The following is a 20,544-nucleotide window of genomic DNA, read 5'->3' on the forward strand; positions in this document are numbered from 1 at the left end:
TTAACCTCCACCAGACATAGACAAGGTAAACCAGTTTAACCTCCACCCCTCCTTTGAAGTGTAGTTATAATATGTGTTTATAATAGTAATTAACATTTTGGCATTTTGTCATTAAGTTGGTGATTCATTGATTCATACCCCACATCTCCTTTATTTCATTCAAATGAAAGATAATTTTTCATCAACCATTAATATCAGTAAAACATGACATAAACCTTTGATGATTCCAGTATTCAGAGTGGTGGTTAGTTTAATTGTTCAATTCAAGAAATAGTAGTGATTTCTCTCCAATATTATGGTAACAATTTACCAAGGCGACAATAATGAAAAAAAAATATTCCCAAGCATCCACTATGTTCTAAAAGCAATTAGTGACAAACAAAAATAAGCAAAGTGTGCATGCACAGGAGTCTGTGCGCACAGCCTATCAATCTAAGAAACAGACTCTGATATTTTCACAAGGTCAATTTCTGAGTCAAGTAAGCTTGATTTATTTTTACTTTATAAACTGTATATATATGTAAGACCTGATATTTTGCTTTTTACTATGATTTTAAGGACTCCTTGCAAGTCTTGCATACATGTATTTTGACCTTGACCTTGCATAGTCATAATAATCTTGTTGGCAATGAATGAGATAATAGGCCGTAAATACACAAAGTGTTACATGAGTATCCTCACATGCCAGGTTGGTTTCAACTGAACATAGATGTTTGACAGCTGGATAATAGTTTTATCAAAATGCCAATATTTGGGAGTCAGTCAACAATGAAATTGAAGTTTAAGCAAAGTTTCACGTCAAGATAATGTGTCAGATAATATAAATAATATATATATAGACTAATGATGACCTATAGTTGCTTAACCTCTATGTCATTTGGTCTCTAGTGGAGAGTTGTCGCATTGGCAATAATACCACATCTTCTTATTTTTATAATGATTTGATGAAGGTACACTATGTTTTGTATTCATTTGGTCATACTGTCTTATAAATGACCTATTCATGAAAGTGTTTAACAGACTTTATAAAGTCAATAGTCAAGAACATATGCTAAATAAAGTCAAGTGCAAAAAGTGACTTTTTCAATTGCTGGCAGCTATTGGGAATAAAGAAACAAAACAAGTTGAACTGTGGTCAAAACTACAAGTATTCCATAAGCAGGAAGATGATGCATGAACAATGGATATGCAAATGCATCGCATGGTATTGCATGCTAACATGAAGTGTGACACCAAATTTAAGGGAAGCTGACCCCTAGTTCCTGAGCAGAATGTGAAGAACATTTAATTCATAGCCATTTTGTGTAAGAATATAAGTATTAGGTAAGCAGCAAGTTGATTGGAGATCAATGTGAAAACCTATCAAATGGTATAAACATAGTCACATGAAGCTTTCTACCACATTTTGAGACACTGATTTGTATTTTGAGGTTGGTCTTATATTAGAAAATATATCATGCATATATATATATATATATATATATGTTTAATGCATTAAAATAAAATGTATCAAATATAAAAACTGACTCCAAGATATTTTCATTTTGCCAAACTCCTTTCACTTTGAGTTTTTTTTCTAATTTGGGAGTCAAATGTTACAGTAAAGTATTATTTACTTCCAAAATTACCACTGTAAAAGATCAGGAGTCGTTTTCACAAAAAACTCACAACTAAGATTTGATCGTAAGAATACTGAATTGTTCATGACTTACGATCAATCTTAGTCGTAAGTTTTTTTGTGAAACCGAATCCAGGGGATCAAACCCTTGACCTCTGGAACAATAAGTCAGACTATCAACTCATTTATTTCCTTATGCTATAAGACCATGGGGAGAGTAAATAAGATCTAGACATTATGCATCCAACTATAAGTTCAAATGTCAGAAAAATAAAACGATCTCCCTTTACAATGATGTCAAAGGACCAATAACATTAATTCACATTGAAATTTTGTTTATTTACATCAACTGTTTGTCCTCTCAATAGAGAATTGTACCAAAATATTTACCTATTACCTTAACAGCCAAACACTGTTATAAATTCCTAAATAAATTATCAAAAAAATGAAATACATGTATAAAAATTTGACATAAATGTTATTGTATTTGACAGGGTTCACCACAGAATGAAAATCAAGGGTGGGGGAGAAAGGTCATCAAATCAGAGATGGTGTGTTGCATTGTTGAATCATTTCTTGCGGACAAATTGTTCCTTATTTGTTGCTAACTTTATGTCCTACAAGTTCTTGTAATATTTAGTTAATTTGGAAAGGGGCATTTCTCATACATTTTGTAGTTGGTCCTATTAGTGGTCACCACACTTTTAGGAACCTATTAAACTGGGAGAAGTAAAACCTAATATGGCTTCCAAGATTTCAAGGATATTTTAAGTGAGGGATCCACATATTGCTTTTCATGTGATAAAGTATGCATTTTACAATTGATTTCAAGAAGCTTCACATTCCTAAGCAGATTTTTATTTTCACCAGGCTATCCTAAATAGGAATTCTGAAACACTGAATTTGTTTTCATTATTGATAAGAGTTGTGTCTCTTGAACTGGTTCTTGCATAGTAATAGATCAAAGTCATACTTTTTTTAAACATTGTTCCTCATTCCTTAAAATTACCCATAGCCTTTGTTATAACAGCACCAATAGTATGATTTGGATGGTAGGAATATATTTTTATCACACTGCACTTGCTTCATACATACAACCTTTCATTTAAGCAATAGCTAAAATATTCTACATAACATGTACCAATGTACCACTTGATCAATCTACAAAAATGTATAGAGATGAATTGAAACTTTAATTGGGTAAACATTTGGTATTGTGAAAGGACAAATCCTTTTGAATATGGACAGTAATAATGGTATAATATGGTCTATGGATATCAAAATTTCAAAAATAAGTACAAACAAAACAATAATAAGCAATACCATATGAAAGAATGATAACAGTTACTAACAGTAAACTCAAAGTACACTTCATCTGCTGATTTGAAATCATGCTGTCATACATGTACACTCCAATATCCATTGCTGTAATTTACAGAAATTTTACACAGCACCATCATAAACAGTACAGGAAGTCTGAGGAGGACACTAAATCTTCCACAATCCCAGAACAATTTTGTATAAAATATTTATTAAATAAATGCAGTAACCAATTAATGCTGATATACCAGATGCAATGATTGAAAAACAGTATAATTAAAACCTTTATCAATACATCTTAGAGCCAAAACTAAAATTTTAAGGACCAGTCTTAAAATTGTTAGGTGTATGAAGGAGTTGGATAATAGAAAAGTTGATTTGCGTCTGAAATGGTCCTGAAAAACTTTCAACAACATTGCTGCAATAAAACTTTCTGTCATGTGATCTCCGGTAATGAATGCAAGAAACATTTAAAACAACTTTTAAATAAACATGTATGACAATTCTTTGCTGACATACTTTTTTTAAAACACACATGACTACAGCAATATAAAACAAAAATTTGAAGCTGGTGATGATCAACTTACTAGTATCAAACATGCCAAATCCACCTGTTCAAACCAATAATCTTTAGGTGCTCATGGGGCACATGTAGCACCTGCTCCATATTATTATCATAAAAAAAAGGAGCGAAATACCTCTTTTTATGAAAATATTTCATTGAAATCTGAGACATTCCTCAAGCATGCACATATTTAACCAACTAAAAAATTGTAAACAGAACATCAAGTCCTACATGTAGGCCTGCTTATCATAGATTTTGGTAGGAAATTTAAGGGTACCATGAGAAATTATAATTTCAAGGTCTTAAATAAGCATTGGTCACTATAAACTATAATAGATCATAATATGAGAGATTTGAGGTGGATAAAGGAGTAATTTGGTAAGGGCCAGAGTCAGATTTAAGGGGGGACCTTATTATTAAAATATCAGTGCAAATTCCCTCAAGTCAGCAAAATTTAACTCGTTATACCAGAGACATATAATACATTTATTATATACATGTATGTCTCTGGTTATACATATACTGACCACTAGAATCTACACAAAAAAAAACTTTTTTTCTGAACAATATTTATTTACTTGCTCAATTCATTATGACAACAGATACAGTTAATATAAGTTGGCCTCATATCTTGTTTTACACCTAGAAATTGCCAATGATGGTCGGTTAAAAACAAAACTTTACGACAAAAGAGATGATTTCAGCTTCCCAACTGTGAACTTCCCATTTCTATGTAGCAACATTCCAGCAGCACCTGCATACGCAGTATATAATTATCTCCCAGTTGATATGATATTCCAGTGCTTGTATTTCCTCTCATGATTTACTTCATAGAGGGTTGCTGCTCACAAGGAAGCTGTTAAACCAAGTGCTGCTCACAAGGAAGCTGTTAAACCAAGAGTTCCAAGTGGTGAAGTTGAAATCTTCCCTTCATAAAGGACGCCATCACGAGTTGGTTGACAGTTATGGAATACCTCTTTCACAGATGACAATGGTTTTGTTCCAATTGTCATAACTACAATCCGATCCCCTTTTCCTCGAATGTGACTTACCGAATTAGACTTATCGCTAACATGAGCAACATGATGGGTGCCACATGTGGACCAGGATCTGCTTACCCTTCTGGGGCACCTGAGATCACCCGTTTTTGGTGGGGTTTGTGTTGCTCAGTCTTTGGTTTTCTATGTTGTGTTTTGTGTACTGTTGTTTGTCTGTCTTAATTCTTTTTAGCCATGGAGTAGTCAGTTTATTTTATGACCTGTGAGTTTGAATGTCCCTTTGGTATCCTTCGCCTTTCTTTTACAATTTATTTTATGTGTTTTGGGATCTCTTATCAGACCTTTGTGTATCGCATGTTTCAATTTGGTTAGTCAAATGAGAAATCAACCGTTTATCCCTCCAAAATGGCTACCATGGGAAATTACTCAAACTCAAATTACTTCATTCAAAACTACATGTATCTTTTCCCAGCAGTTCTCAAGAATAACATTTGTGGTTGAAACACAACCTTGATCAATGTTATATAGAAATATGAAAATGTGGTCTGAGTGCCAATGAGACAACATGCCATCCAAGTCACAATGAGTAAAAAGTTCACAATTATTGGTCAAAGTAAGGCCTTCAACACGAAGCCTTAATTGGCTCACACCGAACAGAAAGCTATAAAGGGCACCAAAATGACTAGTGGAAAACACTTCAAACAGGAAAACCAAAAGTCTAACATCAACAAACGACAACCACTGAATAACAGTCAACAGGTTCCTGACTTAGTTAGGACAAGTGTTCTAGATTATTTCTCTACATAGTCTTTGTAACATCTAATAAAATTACTTTATATACCTACCTACCTTTACTTTTGGTCTACCATGAAGGACATGAGGCAGTAAATAAGTTTATCCAGATATGAACCGATCATGGTATATTTTTTGTCAAACTCAAAGAGAACATTATTGAAGATCTTTGCACAGTCATTGTATAGTTCCATTTGCTAGGAATGCAACCGAATGTCATTTTAGAAAGCTCCTTTTACAAAAAAAAAAAACGAGACATATAATACAATATCTCTGTCATAAATGGATCAAGGGTGAGACAATTGATGGTTTTTTTTGTTTGCATGTTTCCAGTTTCCAGTTTCCGCAGCACTTTCAGGACACCGGAAACTTCTAAACTAAATTCAAAATCTAATGCGGATGGGTCGTGATTCATCTTTACCGGAATAAATTGGAAAGATAAGATCACTGCAAGTGATGCCTACGAAATTTTTCTTCGACTAACCATTGGTAATTAATCAGGCGTAAGCTGTTTAAAAAACGGGTGTTAACATTGCATTTTGAAGTTGCAGGTGGTAAGCTAATCGGGAATTCGGTACTCCACATTATTACATGCTATATCATCCCGTGAGATTCCAATCATGGAATATCTAGTTCCCCGATTACGTATCATTTTTTGTTTCGACTTCGCTCGGATCATGCCTATGCTATTATTAAAACCGACTGTCTTTTATTAAATATAAGTTTAAAAACGTAATTTATATTTTATGTCGTTTTTCACGACAGGGGTTAACTTCAAGTGCTCTTAAATTATTTTTACATTTTTCGTGATATATTAAGATGATATTAATGATTTGGAACAGTATGAAAATCTGTAATTTATTACTCAGGTATTTGTATCAGCAAGACGGCTAAAATTAACTGGTGTGCCGCTATACAGATATAGGTCTAACCAAAATTACACCTGTAATATTGCTATGCTTTTTTATCTGTATTCTTTGTTTGGTTGTTGTTTTTTTTTTTATATATAATATGTTTCTCTCTGTCTCCAATGCAATTGATCATATAACCTCATGTACACTGATCGCTTAATTACTAAGTGTCTTGCCATGTCTTGTCTTATTCCTTCGACGAACAAGCGAGAAAGATCCGGATTTTTCTATTGACATATATGACACAGTTGTGTCTGGTAACAGTCCGCTTAAAGTTACGAAAATGATATCTGAACTGTTTTAAGACTCTCACCTTCTTGATTGTGGTGTTCTTTAGGCTAAACCCCATTATAGGATTAATGAGTCTACGATCAAAATTCAAAGAACGATCACCGGGAATGCAAAGAAACAAAATATGAGTATGTTTTCAGAACTATATATATAAAAGTATACTACAGTAAACAAATAAAGTTAACGAGCGACAAACTTACCTGACGAATTCGATATTTCCACATGGTGCACTTAATGTCTTTTATATTTGTCAAAATGTTTGCAATCATGCATATCAAAACTACACCCTTAGTTATAAGAGATATTCTCTGATAACAGCGATATAGAAAAGCTTATGTTAATGTTATGTAATGATGCTGTCAAAACGCGTCAAAAATGATGAAAACTTCATCTGCCAACATTGTTACTTTTGTTATTTTGTCACGCTGACTGCTTTCCTAAGTATTGTTTTCATGGTTTTTCTAGTTGACGATGATTTTCTGAAAACCTTGAGATTCCTTGTCGATATGTCAAAATTTCTGTAGGTCTTTTAATGTCTGCATTTTGAATTTGTTTTGTTTTTTGTTTATTTTTTTGGTCACAAGTTTTGGATTTATTTCCTCTCTCTTTATCTACCAGATTAAACAGGACCAATATCTACTAAGTCATTCTGTCCTCTTGAATTTTATTACTCCACTCCTTTTCGTGTGTGCGTCTCGTTGGATCTCTTTTATGCTCATGCATGGTCAAATCTCAAATGAGTGAAGTTGTTTCTATGGACACATTATTTTGATTTCAAGGTTATTGTTTTATTTACCCATATATTGTAATGATACACGTCGCAGAAAAGATATTTAGTTGAATTGATTCGGCCTATTTCGGATACACAAACGAACTTCAAAATTAGTTACTTAGATTTCCATGGAAAACATCGATACTCAAAATAATATCGGCTTCCAATCCCCAAAAGGTCAGAAATACCACGATTGACTGTTGATCATAAAAGAAGAAATTTAATTGTGATTATAGTTGCACAACCATTGCTTTTGCGATATGTCATTGTTTAAATATACAATGATTGTGTTTTCTAGCGAAACAAAAAGTAAGTCTGTATTCACTGAAGACTTGAACTTAATCAGATTTCAAAAGAAGGTCTTGAAATTTGAAAGGGCATCTTTTCAGTTTGAGGTGGTTAAACGTCCCGATGGACGCCAAGTGATTGCCAAAAAATAACACATGCTGATCACATCTCTGAAACCAACTGATACAGGTTAACCTAACAATCAATTGTATGCAGAATTTATGAACATTTACCGTGACGTGCATGTCAGATCGTTATGTGCAGTACTGATAGTTTCACAGCAACCCCATGTAAGGTTATGATTAAACTCCAGAACATTTAAGTCTGCTAGTAATTATGTCCTTGCTCTCAAACACAATCATCTCAACATGGAACCCCATGGATTGACTGGACATTTCGGCATTAAAACCCATGATAATAAGTTTGGCTGTGAAGGAAGTATGAACACGTAGTCACGTCCGGTCGGAATGCGGACGTTAAATCCGATGCCTTGTGTATGAAGAGTGCACGCTCTCTGTACGTTAAAGAATAGTGGGCCGTAGGTGCCTGTAATAAGGCTAAATTTCTGCCTTCTATTCAATAATAAGTTTGGCTGTGAAGGAAGTATGAACACGTAGTCACGTCCAGTCGAAATGCGGACGTTAAATCCGATGCCTTGTGTATGGAGAGTGCACGCTCTCTGTACGTTAAAGAATAGTGGGCCGTAGGTGCCTGTAATAAGGCTAAATTTCTGCCTTCTATTCAATAATAAGTTTGGCTGTGAAGGAAGTATGAACACGTAGTCACGTCCGGTCGGAATGCGGACGTTAAATCCGATGCCTTGTGTATGAAGAGTGCACGCTCTCTGTACGTTAAAGAATAGTGGGCCGTAGGTGCCTGTAATAAGGCTAAATTTCTGCCTTCTATTCAATAATAAGTTTGGCTGTGAAGGAAGTATGAACACGTAGTCACGTCCAGTCGAAATGCGGACGTTAAATCCGATGCCTTGTGTATGGAGAGTGCACGCTCTCTGTACGTTAAAGAATAGTGGGCCGTAGGTGCCTGTAATAAGGCTAAATTTCTGCCTTCTATTCAATAATAAGTTTGGCTGTGAAGGAAGTATGAACACGTAGTCACGTCCGGTCGGAATGCGGACGTTAAATCCGATGCCTTGTGTATGGAGAGTGCACGCTCTCTGTACGTTAAAGAATAGTGGGCCGTAGGTGCCTGTAATAAGGCTAAATTTCTGCCTTCTATTCAACATACCATTCATTTCCAGTGGCAGTCCAAACTATGATATCCTGCCCTTTATTTTGATTAGCCTTTTTAACAGAAGTTACCTATTGTATGAATTATCAATGGATTTCTCATCCTGAATATGCATGAAATAATTGCCAGCGCACTTTAAGCAATCTACAACCAATCAATCAATCTGAAGATGGATAAAGATCATTAACTCGTCATATCAAACTTGGTTTTAATCCCTTGAAAAGTTCTAGAGTTATAATCTAGTAACTCCTTACAATCGGCTTTGATTTCGGTTTGTGTATAGTTACTTTGACCTCAGACGTAGTGACATAAAAAAATCAGCAAGGATCTTCCTTTAAAATGTGATCATACATAGATGTAAGGTGACCTTCGATATAAAGTATTCGATTTATGGTGCGGAAACCATAATGTCTTAGAGACGGACAGGCACTTATATGATGGACTGACAGACGGACGGATTAAACACGGTAAATAACCATGTGCTTCTTCGTAGCTTTGGGTATAAAGCAACGTAGTATTTTTATATTTTGCGTTCATATGCACAAAATACACGCAGCATAAATGTGCATATGTGCAATTATTTTTAATCGAATTATGGACCTTAGATTTTGGAAATTGAAAGAGATGACAATTTTCAGCATGGGTTCTTATAAATGCAACCTGTGTCATGAATACATGTATATTAAATTTGGGTGGAGCATGGTAATGGAGTACTTTGAATTACGAACACCTGTTTTAGCACTTTATTCTAATAAAAATCAAGTTAGCACATATAAATTTATTATAAAAACATAATGAACACAAGATTTTTTAAAAAGTTTCTCAGTACATACAATTCACTTTTTGGGAGATTTTGCTGTTTTTCTGTCTGCTTTCTTGTTTTGTTGTTTGGGATGTTTATTGTTTTTTACGTTTTTCTGGTCATCTGAGGAGTTGACACCTGATCTTGCAGATATTGGCCGAGAACGTCCTTCTACTTTGGGATTCAAGGTTTCTGCAATTAAATTGTTAATATGTTCATTTTTTGTGTAATTGCTAATGCTTATTGGCTTAGAACTATCCGAAGTAATAACAGACGATCGTTTCCTTCGACATAGATGTCCTGCTAAAAGGATATATTTGAAGCATGAGGAGCAACACAATGAGTGACCACGATAACTATGTAAAATTCCAATTTCATCTAATCTTTTTTATTTTTCAAACTGTTCAGTGATTTTTGCATTGTGTTACTGACACACTTTGAGAACGAAATACCAATATTGCTAAACTGTTAATAACTGAGAGTCTATGGATTTCAATACTAGTTAATAATCAAAGTACTGAAATACTGAACATCGGATGACCGCAAGTTCTGGTGGATAGTCACAAGCACTTGTCTCAGAAAAAAAATCATATCTCTATACCTGAAAGTTAGGTTAAGGTACATAGATATATTTTTTTTCTGAGACAAGTTCTTGTGTGGATGATGAATGAATGACAGGGAATTCAACCTCACCGTAATAATTCATTATATTGTAGTGATATAATCATTTGTTATCAGTATACTCTGGTTTGTTGTTATATATTATATTAATATTTTTACAGTAATACCATTTATATATATAGCAGATCATCTTAATAACTCTACAGGCAAATTTTCATCCATTTATATATCATTATATTCTACTATTCTATTGATAGTGCAGTGAAAGTGCATGGTGGACGCTCTTCTGTAATAATTCGTTTTTCGATTAGATTGGATTTGAGTAGGCATTCATATTTTCCCGCTTTTGTTGCAAAAACGTTCTCGAGATATTCTTCCGCATGCGTTAACACAAACTTTCGGTATAAATGATTTGTTATTGATATATATATTTCTCACGACAAAACATTTTCATATCATTTATCTATGTACTTAAAAATTATTTTCATGAATATTTATTGATGAAGTTAATGTATAACAAGCGATCATAAGGAATGTTATTTTGCACTCCATAACATCCGCGTAATTATATGAAATACGCTCGGTTATCAGTCAACCGGCAAGGAAATTTCTGCGGCAACATAACACCGGTATGACCTCTCAAGGTCACATCCGATGTAATAACAGCAGAAGACGCAAAACAATCTTTTTATGACAATCTTATCGTTAGAACAAATTGTAAATGAATGATTTTTTTTATCATACATGATATTCAATTTCTATGTGTTGCATGCGTATAGTGTCTTTGTCATAGATACTTAGAAAATGCTGTGTAGCATCAGAAGGAGCATATATAACTCGATTCAGTACTTGCCAACAAATTCAGAATTATTTTCCATTCCTACCAGCATGGGTCTGTACATCGTTCTTGATCGGTCATAGTCATTTTCATGGTAAAGACCTGTAAAAAAAAACGCTAATAATCTTTATACTTCTTAATTTTGTTCTTTTATCGGCAAGCTTACTTAAATATCTAGAATGACTAAAATATTACACTGGAAGAATTCTCTTATAAACATAAAAGCTACACATGTATTGTATATAGGCATACCAGCTGTCATAAATCCGCAGAAAACGTGTTAGCAATTTTTTTGGAAATAAAAATAATGCAATAGCTTCCACAAGGTAAAATCGCACTCTACTTGTACTGCAAAAAACACCAACAAAAAACGATCCGTACAAATTCATGTACAAAATGTCTATTTTCTAGAGAACTAAATGTTTATTTTAGTTTCAGTTTAAGTTGAATGCCGTAAAATCTTCATAATATTTCAAAGAAACAAACCTTCAACTTTTAGTAGAATTAGAGTCTCCCTTTCTTTCAAAAAATCAACACCATACTCGAATGGGTGTCGTCTTAAATCTTTAACTATTCCATCTTCATCAGAAAGCTCTACTATATCTGAAAACAGTACCAAGATCTACACATTTCTTAAGATAGTTAACCTAAGCAATCTGCAAACAATCATTTAAGCGTATGATAGAAGAAAGTACGACTGCAATAAAACAAATGATCTCCATTTTTTGTCTCCCACGCGAAGCGTCCGTCTGTCCATGCGTTCGTTCTTCCGGTCTTTTTAGTGCTCTCACGTGTACAATTCTTACATAATTTGTATGAAATTTATATCATATAGGTTTACATCATAAATTTGAAAATCAGAACCAAACAACTATTTTAAAAAGAGTTATGCCGATTGAAAAAAAATATTGTAGAAAATTGCGTTAACTTAGCACTCTCGCGCTTTCCTTTCTTGTAAGACTGTTATGAAATTTATATCCCAGGTTTATATCAGAAATGTCTCTGGCGAGTTGGAAAATCAGCGCTGGACTTTTTTTTTTAGCAGTTATGTCCCTTCGAAATAATGTGATTTGTATTGGACATTGCATTGTAAGCACTCTCACACCTATATTTCTTTTCAAATCTTATATCAAAGGGTTATATCAGCGAGGTCATGGAAGAGTGCAAACCAACTATTTATACAGGAGCTATTCCCCTTTGAAATAGAAATGTATATGGAAAATAACCGTTGATTGTCAGTGATATCATGCCTACATGTAAAATATCTATCAAAAAATTAAAGGAAAAAATATTATTTTGTTAGTTATTGCTCTTAGACAGATAAAATGTGTCCAACGCAAGGGAAATTGGAACTGTTCTTTTGTTTGTTGGAAATTACCAGTTATACACAACGGACTGTGACCTTTTCCGGTTATTTTTCCACACCATGAATAAGTTATCTTTTCGGTGTTCTGTGGACGTGGACTTGTTTGTCATCTTTTTTGGAAGGATGGACATGTTTGTCTTTCGTTCTGTCTACTTATGATTTTTTTGTGCTATCTTCTCTAATTATTTTGGTATGTACATGTATCTACAAAAGGGGTTTAAGTTACAAATAAAGTACAACAAATCAATTTAAACATATGTAATAAGTGTATACATGCTTACCATTCAAGTTACATTTGCACTTTTCTTTAATGGAATGTAATAAAATGTCATTTCTGCAGTTGGCGTTGAAAATTTTACTCTGGTCATCTGTAAATGGATACAACAAACTGCAATTTTATAGTGTTGATAAAAAAGGAATCATTATTATAATTATACAAGAGTGTTCCTGTTTTTTGTTGTTGTGTATTTTGTATGTTCATTGTATTTCTTTATACTTCACGTCTCTTATCGAAATGTAAAGTGTGAACAAGTTTGCCTTTTAATATGAATCTAATCAACGAGGTTTATTTACTTATACAGTTTTCGCTGTTATTTAACATGTCAATTGAGAGAACATATAGGTAAAAATAAGCGCTCCTTACGCAAATATCGGTAGATTTTCAAACACACACGATAGGATTGTTCAACTTTATCTCTTGTAAAGTTCTTCAAGGGAAAAAAGTTTTGAGCAAACTAAAATCATGTATATCAAATCTACTTCAAATGTGTGGGATTATTTTATATGGCTAATCTACTGCTGCTTGGTTTATTGAGAGACAATAACCATAGGGTAGTTGAGTCATTTTCCATTCCATTACTTATAAGTCTAATATAACCTCCGACCCCACGGTCTCAACTTAATTTCTAAGCTAGAGTTAATGGGAATTAAACAAGGATATCTGGTACGATTGTCAACGAGACAACTATATATCCACCCCGAGTTTAAATGACGTGGATGTAAGTATGACCATGGAAGTAATATTTAAATATTACTTCCATGGTATGACTTTCAAGTGATTCACACGAAAGTATGAAAGTCATCAATACATTAAGGCATTGTGCACTACCTAATTTTCTTCTATCAAAATGTTTCTTTAGGGGGTGGGTCTTGTAGCCAAACATAGAATTTACTGGTGACCATCGTGACATTTTGTTTCAAGTGGTCAATTGATCCAACTATACGTACAATCTGTTGAATGTTTTTATCAATTTCTAAGAAAAAGTACAAGTATGGTGCATCATCATTGTTCTAGTAGTTTCCGTATATGTAAATGCTTCCAATTAAAATTTGCATATATTTTTGTTTTTCTTTTTTCAATGCCTTGTGTATTTCATTAGGGAAACCTGATATCAATTAAAATTAAATTAATAGGAAAAATAAAACCCATGTTATGAATCGATAACACTGTCACTGCTGCAATTACAAAACCTGCAATTTAATTCCCAAATCTTGGTTAATTACGCTAAACTAAGGTTAATTACTTACCCCCATATTTAACTGTGACAAACATCGTGAGCAGACTAGTATGTTATAATGATCTCCTCAAACTTCTGTCCTTTTACTTTTTGTTTACAAATCAATAAGTAAGATTAACCAATTTCACTGAATACTCAAATACAAAAGGGACGTTTTACGGAGGATCACAAAACACCGTTACAAATCCAATGATGATCAGTCGACTATCAAATAAACTTTATTTAAAAGCCAGATAATATCTTTCGTATACATTGCGATTTATTTTGTCTTTTGATATCAACTATTATTAAATTTTAATCTAACGTACAGCAATATTGGAGTTTAATCTCAATTAAACATCACTTGATTTAGTAATACTACACGTCAAAACGAGCACAATTGTTTAATTAAAATAAGCCTCGTGTATTAAATTGTTCAAGTGTTTTCAAAACCACTGGTTTTCGTGATCGACTCCTTCTTCTCCATTATACTAAAATGGGTTTATTTGATTTAAACATATATATTTCATTTATTACTTTGTACTACATTCAAAAGTGAGTATAAGTGGAATAGATGTTGCCGTATAGTACAATGATTTGGAATAAGTAAATAAGTGTCAAACTTTCACTAATAGTTTGATCGCAGACCAAGATGCACTGAATGCTCCTTATAGCATACGAAAATTGACTCGGAACAATGGTCAGAAAGTGTGGTAGATTGTAACAAATATAATTAATTTTTCATACAACAGAACTTGATTTGTTTTAGGGGTTCACTGAGATTACTTTATATTGCCTTTTTACAATAGTTAGTGGTATACTGTCAGCATGGATCAGTATTTCCTGTTAAGCAGTAAAGAATAAAAAGTTCATAAAAAATCTTAAACAACCGTTTTCCTAGTATCGTTGCACTCATTGTGTAACGGAACATGTCTCATTCGCAGCTTTGACAACAAAACTTGGAAGACATGACCTTGGTCAAATTATATTTACGGTATAGGAGGCAACCGGATTGGAGCAATAAGAAACTCGAAAAGATTATACATCACGATAATAGAAGGTAGTTCAAGGAAACTAATACGCTGAAAGATGAATTACAAACCTGGAAGTATTCACAGAGCCATATTGAAGAGAAAGGTAAAAGGAAGCACCAGGGGCGGATCCAGGATTTTAGGTTAGGGGGGTGCAAACTTAAATTTTCGCCGAGCGGAGCGATGCGAATTTTTTTTTCAGGTAAAATTATCGAAATATTCTTTATTAAGCTGAGGACAACCCATGCTTTGCAAATTTTAGGGGGGGGAGCATGCCCGCCACGCCCCCATCTAAATCCGCCCCTGAGCACAGGAGAGAGAACAATATTAGTTTAATCAAGAAAATGCCCAGTTTGGACATGACAAAATATTCGGAGGTGAAATGAAATTGTATAAAGCTTGTAACAAAGATGATAAGAGATTGTTTGGAAAGAAAGTAGATCTGACAAACAACGCTTCTTGAAAAAGTTGATTTGACGATGACAATATACCCTGTTCCAACTATAATCTTGAGATTGGCGAAAGAGTAAATAAATAAAGATTCTACCATTGCATCGAGTATGACACGATATTTCTCCACTCGAGACCAAGGATTTGAATGGTCTCTATACAAATCCTTGTCGAGACATGTAAATTTTCAAATTCCAAACGCAGAATTTTATCTAATTTCAAATTTCTGATTTTTTTCAAGCTCCAACGTAATATTTCATTTTGTAATGCATTGGAATTGGAATAACAGTACTGTAGTTGGAAGAGTTGCCGCCGTCAATTCCCGAGTGTAGACCCGTTGGAGAGAAAGATCGACGATTTTCTCAGAAAAGGGGTTACGAATATCACGGGACCTCATCTTTTTATCCAGAACACAGAACCACGGGACCTGATCTTTTTATCCATAACACAGAACTACCATCAATACCTTTGACTTGACCGGGATGTTAAAGGGCACTAGCATAAAAGAAAACATCACATAGGTCAACTTTATAAGAGCTGGCGATAACGAAGCTTAAACAGTAAAAGAATTGGAATTTTATAGTTGTGGGACATGTAGCTTACTTGCAGGTGGAAGAATAGATATATCCAGCAAAGCATGAGTCTTCAAGATGAAGTAATTGACATAGTACTTTTGTCAGTGGGAACCATGTGTATATTGATATAGCCGCATTGAATCTTGAGAAACATATAATAGCTATATTGATTATTGTTTACTTAAAGTCTAGTGGCAAATATTACATGCATATTTACAATTTAGAACTTCAGGACCAACTAGGAGTCGGTCGCAATTGCAGAGGCGGATTTAGAGAGTTTTTCAGGGGCCCGCCCCCCCCCCCCCCCCCCCTTTTGTGGGTAAAATTTGGTTGATTATATAGGGAATCTGTGTGTACTTACTGAACATCATTGGTGCTCAAACATTACATTTGACATCAAAAGCCCCCTTCATCAAGGTTTTAACTCCCCCTAAAAAATATTCGTATATGTAAAGTTATAAATATGACAATTCTATGTGTAATTTTTCAGAGAGATTATTAATACTAAATTTTAATCATATCGTCATTTAATATTACATCATGTTAAAAGCAAACTAAGCAAACAGTTTTCATTGAAATGTCCATTGCTGTACAAAATTTAAACCCCATTTCACATAATAAAGCAAACAAAGGAAGGCATATGCCGTAATGGATAACAAACATTTACATTTCACACCGTATACTGATCGTTTAGAGACTCACGTACGGAAAAGTTATACATTTAGTAAAGAAAAAGTAAGCATGTATGAATTTTGCGGTAAAATACTCATGCTTTTAGCACATTCAGATCATAAAAAGGAAATGATCAATTTTAGGGAAACTCCGTTACTAAATATGATATGAGTGAACAAAGGGGTGACAATTACCTTTACCGATCTAATTTACGTAGTGCACACTTTTTTCTGTGCAGTAAACCAACTGCAAAGTGATACGACTATCTCCCCTTTTCAAACTTTAATGAAATGTTGAAAAACTGTATATGTATATAATATGTTTACCGTTATAATTGAATTTTTTGAATTTCTAAAGCTTATCAATAATAAATCGGTTAATTGTTGGGAGTTATTCAATGAATTCGGTCATTAAATGTACTAGAGTGTTTATTTATTCTCGCGAAAATTAAGTTCTATTTCATTGCATGTTGGTTTAATTATATCTGAAGTGTTTAGAAATAATTCAATGTTAACTTTCAACATTATATATGACATCTTTCCCTTGTATCTAGATCTCTTGTTCGACATTTATTTACCATGGGAAAATAATAAACAAAGCGTTGACATACACCTTGATGTATTATATTTGCATCTATTTTCTGTCTGCACTCACCATGAATCGTCTTTATCCAGATAAATGTTTTTATATGTATAAAATGAAAGTCTTTTGCTTTGCGTTTGCACAAATAAACTGGGTAACACTGGTTGAAATTTACCAAGACAAACGTGACATGTATTACGATTATCGTTTTTTCGACTTTTGATATTTTCCGAAACGACATTAATGATGCACAGAGATCAAGACATCATACAATGAAGTCACAGACAAATGGTATACCCTTTCTAGGATATATGTTTTTGAGGTTAAACTTTAAGTGTAAGTCGGTCAAAGAATAACTGCTATTTTGGTAAATATTTCAAATGACTAACAACACATTACTTTATCTTAAACGGGAGAGTGATATAGGATATTGCTGTTATAGCAAAAGATAGACCCTAATGCACAGGACAACTGCAGTATAACACTGTATTACATACGAAAGCATTTGGACATTTTTGACATTTGTTATGCTAAGAAATGCTATTTTTCTTTAAATTTCGGGTCCACATGTCAAACCCCTACTAACTTTAACAGTTACATTTAAAGGACCATTTCGGTATTGGTGTTTTAAAGGTGCACTTTATGTTCATAATTATTTCCATGCTGATACATCATTTTCAATTTTCCCATTCTCTATATAAAAAGTATGTTATAAATGTAGAAGAGGGCAAGGTTTTCTTGACTAGATGTGTTCTTGTCTTGGTATACAAGACCATATGTCAAAAGGTCTATCCTTGGAATTGCCAATACTAAGTGATATTCACCAAAAAGTATGCTATAATTTAGAAGGTGGGTAAGATTTCTTGCCTAGATGTGTTCTTGGTACACGAGACCAGATGTCAAAAGGTTTATCTGTGGAATTTCCAATACTAAGTGATATTCACCAAAATTACAAAAATTACCATAAGAGGTATAGTCTGTATAACGTAGAACCAGTTGGGACTCATTTTGATTAGTTGGTTGGCACCATATAACTATGACCAAACCTCTACAAGATGCCCTTTCACTCCATTATTCATTAGAATTCAAGTGAAGGTTAGCAAATTTGTACAAGTCTGTATTTTTATAGACTGCACAGTATAACAAATGCCAACACTTACAAATAAATAAAACATCAGTGTTGAGTATCATATTGAGTAAAGGTATCTCAATAGCTGGAAACCCATTATGTACTGGAAGTAAAAACTAAAAAACATAACTGCAATATTTGTGGTTTAAAATTTGACCGAACTGATTATTCTTTTTTTTAATTTCAATAAATTGCTTCACTGAGGGCAGCTAGATACGACCGCAGAGGTCCAACCCTGAACAGTTGGGGCAAAAATGGACACAATATTCACGCTTGATACAGGTCTGAATTTGCATTGTAATTCAATATTTGACACATAATAGGTTTCTGACACAGAATAACTGTAGTCAAAGAACTTAGAATTGGTTATATGATTTGAATTTATATTCAATTTTTTGCTTTTGTGCAATACACTATGCTGTTGCGAATTGACCCCCCTCCCCAAAAAAAAAATTCCCCCCCCTTTTTTTGCTTTTGTACAATACACTATGCTGTTGCGAATTGATCTCCCCCCTTCTTTAAAGAAATTTTTTTTTTACCCCCCCCCCCCCCCCCCCCCCTTTAAAAAAAAAAAAATATTTGAAGAAATTTTTTCTTTTTGATTTCTGAAATCTTGAGGAGAAAAAATTGTCACCCCCAATTTTTTTTTGGGCTACAACGATGACGACGTGATACCAATATACGACCGCAAAATTTTTTGCGGTCATATAAAAAGGGTCAAACATGGAAAAGAATCATACTATTTGGAATAGAAGACACCATAGTAACACAGTTGGCTAGCACATTAAAATAAAGTATTCACACACATTTTTTTTTTTGGCAGTTTTTATTTTTTGTTTAATTCATTATTAAAATTCCCATATTTTAGAACATAGGTAAGGAATGTAATCTGCTAATGGAATTTGTACATCCACTGTGATGTTTTTGCTTTAGCTATTAATGATAAATCTCAAGTGCTTACAATCGATAGATTAAGGGAAATATTATCAATAGCTTCTTTAGGATACGATAGACACCAATCATGCAAGTCACAACATGGTATGAAAGTCTGAAAAACACATTTTGTTAGAGCTTTGTCATTAATAGATCAATGCAAATATTCAATGGAAGAGATTGTGTGATCATAGATTGTTTAATGTCCAGTGGCAAATATCTTATGATGCATACCAAGGATGTGTGGTGGCTTAGGACAGTATACAATCATACATCATCATGAAGACATTGACAGATCGATGGTAGAATTCAAACAGGCAATGCTTTATCCTAAACACTGCTGTAAATCACTAAATACTTGACTTCATAGCAATATGTGAATGAGATATAACATTGGCCAGAGCATAGCATATAGGTTGTGATGGAAAAATTTTATGATCAAGTACTTTACATATGGAAGTTCAATTATATCCCCCCCCAATTGGTCAGCCAGAATGTTTTGCTTTATGCACATCTTCATATTGTGCATCACATTACAATGGAATCCACCTAGTTTTGAGTTGTGCTTAAAAAGTATCATATAGTTCAAATAAATTCTGAGTTCTGTTATTAAGTACTGTTCCAACTTCAATGTAACATTCAGGCAAGACTCAGTCCATGACCATCTTTGATTTCCTTAACATATTGAAGTATCAATTGGATGTTACTAAAATACTTTAACATGCATTTTCAGTATTTTTGTGGTGAAAGAAGACAAAATATAAATTAAAGTTTGAATGAAGCGACTGTAAAGTAAAATCATTAAAAACTCTATAGAAAGTTTTGTTTAAAAGTAACACTGTCATGAGCACTACCTACCACATTGTTTTTTTGTTGTTGTTGTTCTCATAGTATGAGAGTTGAGATGCTGGATGTTTTCCACATTATTTAGTATCTTATAGTTGATCTTGGTTGTCACTTGTGACAGGACTTTGGGAATGAGCAAGCTAACTTTGGAAATATGCACAGTTGTGGAGCTCACATTTTAACTAATGCATAGTGAATATTGTGTGCCTATGAAACTGTAATTGAAGGTAAAAGTTCAGTTATCTACTGTTGAAAGGTTTGCATTAGATATGGGATTGTCATGGTAATATATCTTTGTTATACATGTACCAGATTTGGACAAAAAAATGTCTTGCAGAGGAAATAAAAACATACTAAATAATTATCAGAAGACAAATGACAGAAACAGAAACGAAAACAA

General features: G+C 33.6%; 2 protein-coding genes across 7 annotated transcripts in view; both read right to left on the reverse strand.

The window, feature by feature from the left end:
• LOC127738290 (neurexin-1-like) overlaps positions 1-6,750 on the reverse strand; it is a 90,623-nt gene extending 83,873 nt beyond the window's left edge. For 5 of the 6 annotated variants that reach the window (XM_052249481.1, XM_052249483.1, XM_052249480.1 and 2 more), the window contains exon 1: positions 6,696-6,750. The gene's annotated coding sequence lies outside the window, so the exon portion shown is untranslated. The remainder of the gene's footprint in view (positions 1-6,695) is intronic. The other variant, XM_052249479.1, reaches the window with a different exon arrangement.
• A 2,782-nt stretch (positions 6,751-9,532) lies between these two features.
• LOC127736968 (uncharacterized protein CXorf65 homolog) lies at positions 9,533-14,242 on the reverse strand. The gene is made up of 5 exons (XM_052247528.1): positions 13,958-14,242; positions 12,712-12,798; positions 11,551-11,667; positions 11,080-11,166; positions 9,533-9,797 (listed from the first exon to the last, which is right to left on the reverse strand). Exons 1-5 carry the CDS (start codon positions 13,980-13,982, stop codon positions 9,640-9,642), a joined length of 474 nt encoding a protein of 157 aa, XP_052103488.1. The 5' UTR covers positions 13,983-14,242; the 3' UTR covers positions 9,533-9,639.
• Positions 14,243-20,544: the final 6,302 nt, after the last annotated feature.

Source organism: Mytilus californianus, unplaced genomic scaffold (assembly GCF_021869535.1).
Source record: "Mytilus californianus isolate M0D057914Y unplaced genomic scaffold, xbMytCali1.0.p SCAF_4, whole genome shotgun sequence".
NCBI lineage: Eukaryota > Metazoa > Mollusca > Bivalvia > Mytilida > Mytilidae > Mytilus > Mytilus californianus.

Bases quoted from the DNA above. Each gene is read 5' to 3' on its own strand.
- LOC127736968 (XM_052247528.1), bottom strand. From the start codon at position 13,982: ATGTTTGTCACAGTTAAATATGGGG. The intron at 12,799-13,957 runs GTAAGTAATTAA...ATCCATTTACAG, and splicing joins TGTCACAGTTAAATATGGGG to ATGACCAGAGTAAAATTTTC. The intron at 9,798-11,079 runs GCAAGTACTGAA...ATTTAATTGCAG, and splicing joins AAATAATTCTGAATTTGTTG to AAACCTTGAATCCCAAAGTA.